The sequence below is a fragment of the Rutidosis leptorrhynchoides genome, chromosome 10 (assembly GCF_046630445.1).
Source record: "Rutidosis leptorrhynchoides isolate AG116_Rl617_1_P2 chromosome 10, CSIRO_AGI_Rlap_v1, whole genome shotgun sequence".
Classification (NCBI taxonomy): Eukaryota; Viridiplantae; Streptophyta; class Magnoliopsida; order Asterales; family Asteraceae; genus Rutidosis; species Rutidosis leptorrhynchoides.
The window spans coordinates 92,906,919-92,918,885 of NC_092342.1; the positions used below are offsets into that span (position 1 = coordinate 92,906,919).

General features: G+C 35.5%; 1 protein-coding gene across 1 annotated transcript; it reads right to left on the bottom strand.

Moving 5' to 3' along the window:
• Positions 1–3,958: 3,958 nt before the first annotated feature.
• LOC139870452 (uncharacterized) lies at positions 3,959–5,160 on the bottom strand. Its single transcript, XM_071858258.1, has 3 exons — positions 4,875–5,160; positions 4,540–4,796; positions 3,959–4,492 (listed from the first exon to the last, which is right to left on the bottom strand). Exons 1-3 carry the CDS (start codon positions 5,158–5,160, stop codon positions 3,959–3,961), a joined length of 1,077 nt encoding a protein of 358 aa, XP_071714359.1.
• Positions 5,161–11,967: the final 6,807 nt, after the last annotated feature.

An 11,967-nucleotide genomic window follows, 5' to 3' on the forward strand; every position in this document is an offset into this window, starting at 1 on the left:
ATAAATAACCACATACACTTGATCGAACACGATTGGCGGAATATTTATAAATACTAATAATTGTTCATTTGACCGGACATGGAGATGGATTAATAGTCAATGGACTCATTAAAATAGGGGTGGATTACATACAAGGACACTTGGTGTAATTGTTAACAAATTATTAAAACCTAGGGTTACACGCAGTCGATATCCTGGTGTGATCATTAACAAAGAATTAAGACCTTGTTACAGTTTAAGTCCCCAATTAGTTGGAATATTTGACTTCGGGTATAAGGGTAATTTGACGAGGACACTCGCACTTTATATTTATGACCGATGGACTGTTATGGACAAAAAACCAGATGGACATATCTAATAATCCAGGACAAAGGACAATTAACCCATGGTAATAAATTAAAATCAACACGTCGAACATCAAGATTACGGAAGTTTAAATAAGCATAATTCCTTTATTTTATATCTCATCGCACTTTTATTTATCGTCATTTTAATTATCACACTTTTAATTATCGCACTTTTATTTATCGTCATTTACTTTACGCTTTAAATTAAGTTGTATTTTTAATTAATATTTTACATTAGGTTTTAATTGTGACTTAAGACATAAAATCGACAAACCGGTCACTAAACGGTAAAAACCCCCATTTATAATAATAATAATACTACTTTTATATATATATATATATATATATATATATATATATATATATATATATATATATATATATATACAAATATAGTTTAAAATATATATAGCGTTAAACTCAGCTAGCTCCCTGTGAAACGAACCGGACTTACTAAAACCTACACTACTCTACGATTAGGTACACTGCCTATAAGTGTTGTAGCAAGGTTTAGGTATATCCATTCTATAAATAAATAAATAACTTGTGTAAAATTGTATCGTATTTAATAGTATTTCGTAGTATTTCGTACTACACCTCGCACATATCAGTAGCTTATTTGGGGTAGGAGTCAATAATGAGTCGATTTCGTGTATAGCCAACCTTATGAATTGTAATGTGGGTTCGTTTACTTTCAACTATCTCGGGCTCCCGATTGGTAAAAAAATGAAAAAAATAATATATTGGGATAATGTGGTGGAAAAAATACAATCAAAGCTCTCGGGTTGGAAGACGAAAACCTTATCGTATGGTGGTAGAATCACTCTCATTAAGTTGGTGCTTAGTAGTATCCCGCTCTACACTTCTCCCTATTCCGCGCTCCGTCCGGGATCATCAATCTTCTCGAAGGTGTGAGATGAAATTTCTTTTGGGGCGGGTCGGGTGACAACACTAAACTTGCTTGGGTAAAATGGGAATCAATATTATGCACGTACGATTCGGGCGGGTTGGGTATTGGGTCGTTAAAAGCAAAAAACTTAGCCTTATTAGCAAAGTGGTGGTGGAGATTTCGGTTAGAAGAAAACGTTTTTTGGGTAAAAGTCATTAAAATTATCCACGGAAGGGATGGAGGATTATGTCTCTCAAACTCTAACGTGGGGTCTTTTAGTGGTTCAATTTGGGACGGGATTAAAAGTATTAATCGAGATTTCATTAAATTACATATTAATTTTTCTAACTCGTTTGTGAAAGTGATTTATAATGGCGATGACACTCTTTTTTGGTCGGATATATGGATTGGTAACCAACCACTTTGTGAGCGTTTTGAAAGAATTTTCAGATTAGATATGGAACCGTTCGCGAAAGTAAGTGAAATATTGTTTATTCAAGATGGTAGTGTAACTGCCCAATGGAATTGGATTCGATACCCGCGAGGTAGAACTGCAACAGAACTTGCGAATCTGCTGGAACTGTTTGATAGTTTTCGTTTCATGGATGGAACGAAGGATACTTGGTCATGGTCGCTGAGCCAAAATGGCGTGTTTAGTACTAATTCTTTTTGCAGGATAATTGATGAAAAGATTGTCGGGCATCTCGCACAAGGTACCGAAACTATACGTAATAACCTCGTTCCTCAAAAGATCGGCATCTTCATTTGGCGGGCATTGAAAAACCGATTACCGGTTCGAACCGAACTCGAAAAAAGGGGGATCGATCTTGACTCCGTAAGATGTCCTACATGTAACGATGGTATTGAGGATCTAGATCACACGTTGGTACACTGTTCATACGCAAAAGAAATTTGGAGACGGGTTTTCAATTGGCTACATATTCGTCCAAGTAACACCCCTACTCTTGTCGAGTTATTAAAGGCACAAAGTTTCATTAGTTCACAGGGACCAAATATATACTCACAAGCTTGCATTTGGGTTAGTGCATATATCATTTGGCAAAATCGTAATAGCAAACTATTCCGTAATACGCAACTGACAGTACCACTTGTTTTACATGATATTCAAATTCGCTCCTTTGAATGGATTTCTAGTCGTTCGAAAAACAAAAAAATTGAGTGGTTACAATGGTTTTCGGCTCCGAATTACTATGATGACCATGGCTAGCATTAGGGGCGATTTTATGAAGGGACAAGCGGGGGCAGCCGCCCCCAGTGGATTTGCAATTTTCAGTGTAAAAATTTTGGATTTTTCGACTTTGCCCCGGTGGAATTTTTCTTTTGCCCTAAAACTTAAATATTTTGCCCCAAAACCTTCAAATTTTGCCCAAAAATCTCCAAATTTTACCCCAAAACCTTCAAATTTTGCCCACAACCCTTCAAATTTTGTCCCAAAAACCTCCATAATTTGCCTAAAAATCTCCATTTTTTGTCCCAAGACTTCCATATTTTGCCCAAAAAAATTGCTACGGTCTTAATTTTTTTTTTGCCCCCGATGAAAAAAATCCTGGTACCGCCACTGGCTAGCATCTTAGCTTAGGTTTTATTTTTTGTAAACATTGTTACAAGTAGACATAACTACAAAAATGGTCACCGTGGTTTGTCAAAACTTGCAATTTTAGTCACTGAACTTTTTTTTTTGCATTATTAATCACTGTGGTTTTATAATATTACAAATTTAGTCACTGAACACATACGACGTTAAACACTCTCTGTTAGGTCCAAACATGTGCCAGTCACGTGAGGGGTAATTTCGTCCGATTACATTAATTCTAGGGTTATATAAAGCCCGTTTTTTCCCTTCCCCTTTATCACTCGTTCGGTTAACCCCAATTTCACTCAAACCCTAATTTCACAGCTATTTTCAATCCAATTGAAGTCAATCGACGCAATGGTTCTGTGCAATTGTGGGCTTCGTGCTATTATGCGAATTTCAAATACATCACGCAATCCTAATCGTCGATTCTTCACCTGTGCAAACAAGGTAATCAATTCTTCAACTTTTTTTTTTCAATTTACGGTTTAAAATTGAATTCAGTGTTTTTTTTTTTTTTTTTTTTTTTGTTTTGTTTCAGTATTACGACTGCGGGTTCTTTTTATGGTATGATCCACCAATGCCTCGATTTGATTTTGAACCAGAACTGAGGAATGCTGAATACAGCGCATGGAGGAACAAGATGTTGTTGATTTTTATATTGGTTGTATTTGTAATCTATGAATTTGTTAAATCCTAGTTTTAGCTTGTAATGTAAACGAATTCAGCTTGTATTTTGGTTGTAATTTGGTTGTATCTGTGTTAATGGAATTTGAAGCTTTTAGATTGAGTAAACAAATGTTGTAATGTTCACTGCAAATTCCAAGCTTTGTGTTTCTGAATGACCAAATGGTAAATATTACTGCAAATGACCAAGTTACAAACCATAAACATTACAAACCATAAAAACTGAAACATATCCATAACAAGGTCAAAAGACACTACATAACCATAACAAGTTCAAAACTACAAGTTCAAAAGACAGTTACAACCAAAACATAACCATAACCATTACAAACATATATAGTTCAAAAGACAATTAAAGAAGACATTAAACAACCAAGTGCTTCCAGCCTACCATTACAAACATATCTAGTTCAAAATACAATTAAAAAAGACATTAAACAACTAAGTGCTTCCAGCCTCACAATCAACCTTCTTTCTTTTGTTAGCCTTGCTTGCACCATCAGTATTCTTTCTTTTAGCAGACTTGCTTGAACTTGCACCATCCTTTGTCTTTTTTTTAGCAGGCTTGGTTGAACTTGCACCATCTTTTAAATCACAGGTTCTACGATTATGCCCATACTTTTTACACTTGCCACAGGTCAAACTCTTCCCTGCTCTTGTTAGTTTCCCACCTTGACTAAGACTTTGTCTCTCTTCCATTTCCTTTCTCCTATTTTTCTTTGGTCTACCACTTTTTGGTCTCCTAATTGGTGCAGTTAAAGTTGTAGTTTCAGTGGATTTCACCCACTTGGATCTCCCATTCACTGGATTGATTACATGATTATATGTATTAACCCAAGTTTCCAACCAATACACAGGATCCACCCATACCTCAGGCACCCCAACATCTTGATTATGTTTTTCCATGTTCCAAAAAGTTGCAACAGCATGCTTACATGCCATACCTGTTAACTGCCATCTCTTACACCCACAAGTCTTTATGCAACATCAACAACACACTGATCACCATATGCATTATTTACCTGATACTTATTGCCACAATTCCATAGAACTTTATATTTAGATGCATCCTTTTTAATCTTATCAAACATCTTTGTTGCAGTCAAAGATAGTGGACCTTCACACTTAGCAATGACATTCTTCACATTCACAATTCTTTTCATGCAATATTCCCTAATATACTCTAGCATGGTAATGATAGGTTTGTCTCTAGCATCCACTAACCATCTATTAAACACTTCACATATATTGTTGAGCAAAATGTCAGATTTCGCTCTACCTACATACAACAATGATATTTGTTCAAATTATGATACATACAACAATAAATATACAAGTTCAAAAGAAGAAACATTACCTGTGAAGTGACTTCTTGCCCAATGTTTGGGAGGCACTTTAGATAACCACACATAACATGGTTCACTGAAACTTTTCAACTTTTGCATTGCTTCATTGAATTCTGGCACTGTTAAGGCAGTAGCACAGTTCCAAAGATGATTTTTATAAGCAGTGCCACTCCATCTTTCTCTCATGTTTTGCTGAAGATGTCTTAGGCAATACCTATGTTCAGCCACTGGAAAATGCTTCTTAATTGCTTCAATTAACCCCTTTTGTCTATCACTTATAAAGGTAAAGTTTGACATTGCCCCTATTTGCAAGTCTTGGCCAAGCATATATACACCCTCTTGAACACCTTTGTAGGTGCATTTGGGTCACCGGGTTCTGTTTCAACCCTAACAGTAGTATCTTCATTGCACCTCATCAACTCAACTAGATAATCTCTTAAATCCTTATATTGAGTTTCATAATCACCTGTTATAATAGCCTGTGCCTTCTTCAGACCCCTGTAGGCTTTCATGTATGGTACTTCCACCTCAAACTTTGATTCACACTGATTTTGAACAGACTTGGTAGGTAGTTTGGGGTTTGATGGAAGTTGATCAACAATTGCTGAAGAAATAAACTTTGAATTGCACTGACTAATCACCCTAGACTCTTGACAACAATGAATGTCACATAAAGTCTTAACTTGCCATGTCTCACTTTTCCCAGCTTTAGAACAATGTATCTTCCATGAACACTTGTCTTGAATCTTTAAGTCTTGGGATGTGGTTTGTGTTTTGTCTTCTTTGCTTTTACCCACATGTGTACCACTTAAAGATTCTTTTTTTGACTTTTCTTCGTTAGGGTCCCTAGACTTAACTTTCTCACCTACCACATCTTTAATAATCCCAGCAACTTGTTTACTAACCAAACCCACACAACAAGCTCTAACTCTTAATTTGTCATTATACTTTATCTTCAAGTTCCTCCTAGTTTCTATAGCATGCAAATTAATATAGTTGATGATTTCTTTTTTTGTTGCAAACTTTTGACCAACATAGAAATGTGTTTTGGTCAAATGACAACTTGCATTTTGTTGTTTTCTTAGTTCTTTAAGTTTTTTATGCCTAACACCATCACCTAATTCATCATCACTAGAAAAATCTTCATTGTCAACTACATTCATATCTTCATCATCAAACGAAGTTTCATTTATGTTCTGACCATTAGTATTCTCATCTGTATTCTCTTCAAAAGGGCATTTAAAACTTCTCATGTCAACCTCAGCATCTTGTTCTGGGAAATTTTCATCTATAATCCTTTCATCATCATCAATGTCATCAATAATGTGTTCTTCATCACTAACATTATTCCCTGCAGTCTCTTGTGTACAAGTATTATGCACATTAACAGAACTTGGTTCACCCTCACCCTCTATCCAGTCTAAAAGTAGTTTCTTTTGTACTAGTTTTCTAACTTTCAACTTGAGTGGTTTAACTGGCACAACCTCATCATCAGTTATCTCCTCTATTACAACTCTACTAGGGCTAAAAGGTTTGTATAAAGTGGTTTTCCCATGTTCAGCAAATACCCAAATTTCCTTATTTTCCTTAACGTATTTGCACAAATTCAGTACATCTTCATCACAACCTAATGCCTCTAAACCGTAATCAAGATAAGTATTAGGTCTCAAAAAGTGAAGAATAATAATACTCTTCCCAGGGTAACCAACGTCTTCCATCATATCTAGTACACAATTAACTGAAAATGTATCACTATCAATACAATCAACATAATTTACCTTACCATTTAAGTATTTTCTACCAGGTGGATCTGTAAAATAACCCCCATGATGAAGCTTCATTGTAAAAATGGTTGAATCAGTACCGTAAACCAAACCAATGTCTTCTTCCTCAGTTTCTCGAAGCGTGTACAATCTATCACGTGTAGACGATGACGACATTGTGCTGCAATTAAGGTTTATGATATGAATTAGGGTTTTAATCAAACGAAATTGGGGATGAAAAGATTTAGGTATGACACAGTATTGATTTGGGGGTGAAACTGAATAGACGGGAGGGAAAAAATGAGGTATAAAGCTCAATTTTAATGTAATCGGACGAAATTACCCCTCACGTGACTGGCACATGTTTGGACCTAACAGAGAGTGTTTAACGTCATATGTGTTCAGTGACTAAATTTGTAATATTATGAAACCACAGTGATTAATAATGCAAAAAAAAAAGTTCAGTGACTAAAATTGCAAGTTTTGACAAACCACAGTGACCATTTTTGTAGTTATGTCTTACAAGTATTATCTAGATCTCGAGTTTGGTTTTCTCCCGTAATCGGTTTCCTTGTAAATACCTCATACTAATCTCATGTATGAGGTAATGTTGTACTTTATACTATGTTAATATATTGCTTGGCTAGTTGGCTTTTCAAAAAAAAAAAAACATCTCCATAAAAAAAAAAAAAAAAAAAAAAAAAAAAAAAAAAAAAAAAAAAAATAATAATAATAATAATAATAATAATAATAATAATAAATGAAAAAACCAATCGATGAGAACACTTTATCCAAAACGACATTCCAGAACTTACCCGAAGCAAATCAAACTAAACTATAAAACTATTTCTCCATATCACAAGAGAATTTCCTAATGTTTACTTAGAATTGTTGGTTGTTTCTATCTCATAGATAAGATTGCTATTTTATATTAATTTTAAAATACAAATTTTGGACACATATCATACGAGAAAGCACCAATTAACCATCGTTAACATCACAGTTATGTTTTATGTACACGCCGCTAGCTAACAAATATACTCAGATACACTGAATTTAGCTATTAATTAACAAAATAAAAGTTGGGACCAGTTAATTGTTAGAAAGCAAAATTAATTGCTTAGCATTATTAGTCTTCGCAAAAAGTGACATCCATACTACGAGCATTCTTTAGGTTACCCTTTCATATCTTTACTAAAATGATGAGGTATGAACAAATAACAACCGTGGATCATGTGAAACTGTTAATTGATTTCAAATGATTCATAGAACATAGGCTAATAAATCAATTCGAATATAAGCTAGACTATTAATTAAATCAATTCGAATAGTTTTTTTAGAATTAGCGAGGAAATCCTTATGAACGAGTACATTGACTTTCTCATATAGGGTAAACATCGGGTAATCAAGTCATCTGAGCGCGAGACCTGGTACCGGGTGAATTGCTCACAAGGTGCACCCTCTGGTCACACTCTCTTTTTGAACGAAATGGCTTTGCCAAGATTTGAACCCGAGCAGTGTGTTTCATCAATTCGAATAGTTAAAAGACCAGTTTGCATGTAAATACTCTAAATCATTAATTCGATCATATTTTAGATTCATGCTACTAAGACTGTAACATCCTGTTATCGGGCCTAGTTGAAATGACCCTTTTGATCTTGTGTGTTTGTATGTTATTATAATAATTATATGTTTATAATTATTTAGTTGTTTAGTTGAGACCAGTTTGTTACAAGGATCACAGAACAGGTTCGTTTGTTTAATTTGAACTCCGTTTGAGTAGTCAAATTAAGTATAAAAGATATCAGATAACTGGTAAATACCCGTGTGTGATGGGGTATTGTGTTTTACAAAGATATAAAAGCAAGTACCAGCTTCTTTCTATCATTTTTCTTGAAGCTTCCAAATTATACTCCGTACCTAACTCTTCATCTCTTACAAACCCTAATCTCTTGAATCTCGATTTTGAGTCTAAATTGTGTTGTGTAATCAGTTGCTACTGATTTAGTGGTCATAACAAGGTAATAATCATCCATTTTCATGTTGTAATCTGAGTTTAAATGGAGTTTTTGGTTAGGTTTTGATAAAAGTGGGTTTTGATGTCAAATTGGTTGGTTTTGATGTTGGTTTGGTGTAAAACATTGTGGTTTATGTTTCTTCAGTTGTTATAAACATTTTCTAAGCTTCGTTCAGTGTCAAAACGTTTAGAAATCGAGATTTGGGTGATTTTGACTCGAAACCCGTCAGTTTCTGCTGCTGTTGCTCGATGAATACAACCGTACAATTGCAGATTGCAACCGCATGGGTACACGGTGCAACCGTACGGATGCATGTGCAACCGTACGGATGCAGTGGTATTGGTGCAACCGGGCAGTGAGTGTGCAACCGTACGGATGCATGTGCAACCGTACGGATACAGACCAGTGCAGACTTATGTTGTTTAATTGGCTGTTTTTCTAGTCGTTATGATGCCCGTGTGACTTATGATAATCATGATGTAAATTCTGAAAATGCATAAGTGTTAGGTGGACTTTTAGTGACACTTTTGTTACTAATTTGCTGTATTGTGCTGTTTTGTGATAATGGACAGAAACTAACTTGATTTGCCTTATGTTCAGGTGATAAAGATAAGGAAGAAGCTCAGTGATAGATGTTGTTGTGTGTTGTATGTGGTTGCATATAGTTGTTGCTGTAGGAGTACAAGTTGGTACTGTATACTAGATCTTTTGATAGTTTCATTCACTTAGCCTTGTGCTAACCCCTCACCTCCTCCCTTGCAGGTTTTGGATCTTAGTGCTGGTAGGGACGGGAGTCGGGCTGACGATATGTTTGATAAGATGAACTCTGATGTCTTAACTTTTCTAATATATGTAGTTAGTCGTTTAACGTAACAGCTGTGATTTGTAATTAAGTAATTAACTAGTTGAATTGTGGTAATCATGTTTGCGATCGAATAAGGGTATTTATGTGAATTCAGTCTTCCGCTGTGATTTAAAAAAAAAAAAAAACAGGGTGTTACAAATGTGGTATCAGAGCATAGGTTTGGCCGCATGTACATTGTGTTGAATGTCATGTACCTAAACCTTGGGTTGTGTCAAACATATCTGAGGAGATGGGATAAGTGAATGTAGGGATTACATGTGTTAGTTGATAGGTACTAACCTGTTTTCCACTAAGAGTTGTGTGAGTTGTTGTGGTAGTGCAGATATGACAGATAATACAGGAAACGCAACTGGTCCGTCAGCCCCCTGAATATTCAGAGCCCCAGATGGAGACGGGTATGTGTCAGAAGAGGATCTACAAGAACAAATTCTAGATTTAGAAAGTAAGTTAAAAGAAGCACGTGATCGAATAAGGGAATTAGAACAACGTCAGGTAATAGTGAATTCAAGTGGTAGTGTACCGAATCAGATGTTTAGTGTAGCGACCCAACAAAATCGTCATTGACGGCACCGTCTACTTAGGTCCCGTTACGTGGTCATAAGTCTTTAAAACAACGTTTGACCAAAAGATATGTCGCATTCATTTCAAATGTAAAGATTGTTCAAAGTTTATAAGAATTGTTCCACCACAAGTTACGTTACAAAGTTATAAGTACAAATGAAACTTATGCGACATAATTTAAAAGTAGCCAAAAGACGCTCCATGTATGCATATATACTCGACATCCAATGCAAGTATCAAAATAATGAGCGGAAGCATGTATCACAAAACGTTCAAGGACCTGAGAAAAACATAGAAATCTGTCAACGAAAACGTTGGTGAAATCATAGGTTTAAGTAAGTAAGTGAGTAAAAGTAAGTCGAACCACAAGATTTACATCAAAGATAAAATAGTAATACATTCTAAAAGTTAATATTCACGAGCACCCAATTATCAAGGCTTAACATTCCGTCCGTTGATACCCCATTCATAGTGCTAGAACAACACTATTTCTCGAAAATATATTTCATCTGTGGACGGTAGCGAACCGTCCGGGATGAGGGTTTGTCAAACCCATATGGCCATACAACATAAGTTCACGCCTACACTTACACCCTGCAAGTGTAACTAATGATAATCGAATTGAGGATTTCGTTCTAAACTCGTATGTAGAATGTTTGTTTTCCTGTACTTGTGTTCACTTAGTAAAAGAAATGTTTATGTTTTCTCATCCCAAATATAAGTTCAAAAAGAGTAAAAGTGGGACTATGATCTCACCTTGAGTGCACGAGTAGTAAAGTACTTCAACAAGTAAACGTGTGCAAAGAACAACGCTAGTCTTGACCTAAACAATAGGTTGTATCAATAACGGTAAACACGATAGGTCAAAGATGTTCAATTAGTCCTATGGCTCGTTAAGACTCGATCATAATAGCATGTGAATCAAATTGTCATGTTTCATGCAAGGTACAAGTATAAAAGCATGTTAGAACGATTGCACAAACATTTGGTTAAGTTTGATTAAAAGTCAACTTAGGTCGGGTCAAAGTCAACAAAAAGTCAACACGTTCGGGTCGGGTCCCGAACTATTTTTCTGAGGTTTTTAATCATATATGAGCATGTTAGAACAAGTTTCATGTGAATCGGAGGTCCATAGCATAGCAAACATTTTTCGTAAAATGACCAACGAAGACAGAAGCTGCCAGTGTATCTGGACGGCGTCCAGATTTTCTGGACGGCGTCTAGCTTTGAAGGCTGGGACGGCGTCCAAATAGCTGGACGGCGTCCAGCTTTGAAATCTGGGACGTCGTCCAAGTTTCTGGACGGCGTCCAGATTGGTATTCCAGTCTGATGCAGTAAGCTTCTAAGTACACGAACCAAAAACCAAATAAACACAATTTATGATCCGCAAACAATCAAGTCAAGTATTTTATACCGTTGGGAAGGTAATTTGACGAGGAAGACAACTAAAACACATTTCACTAATCAATCTACCTATTATAGCAACCAAAACCGCATCTAATGCTCAACATTAATCGCATACAAGTTCATAAATGCAATTCAATGATTCGGGCAACCAATTTACATGAATGATATGCCGTTTCGAAGGTAATCAAGCATACAATCTAAATAAACACTTACCAATAACATTTCATAGCATTTGATGCATCAAAAGTTCATATTAAGCCTATCAAACCCTAACCAAAATCTCAAAACCAATAATCATGTTAATGTAAGGTTTTCATGTTAATCAACACACCAAAACGAAGCTAATGAAGTAATTAACACTTTGAACATACAAAAATTAACATCTAAACACATTTCATCATCCAAAATCAAAGATTTAACAAACACTTTTTCAAGTTCATGCTAGTTATGTCAAATCACAAGATCGAGCATACAAATTACATATACGACA

Bases quoted from the DNA above. Each gene is read 5' to 3' on its own strand.
- LOC139870452 (XM_071858258.1), bottom strand. From the start codon at position 5,160: ATGTCAAACTTTACCTTTATAAGTGATAGACAAAAGGGGTTAATTGAA. The intron at 4,797-4,874 runs GTAATGTTTCTT...TGTTGTATGTAG, and splicing joins GGCAAGAAGTCACTTCACAG to GTAGAGCGAAATCTGACATT. The intron at 4,493-4,539 runs GTAAATAATGCA...TGTTGCATAAAG, and splicing joins ATTGTGGCAATAAGTATCAG to ACTTGTGGGTGTAAGAGATG.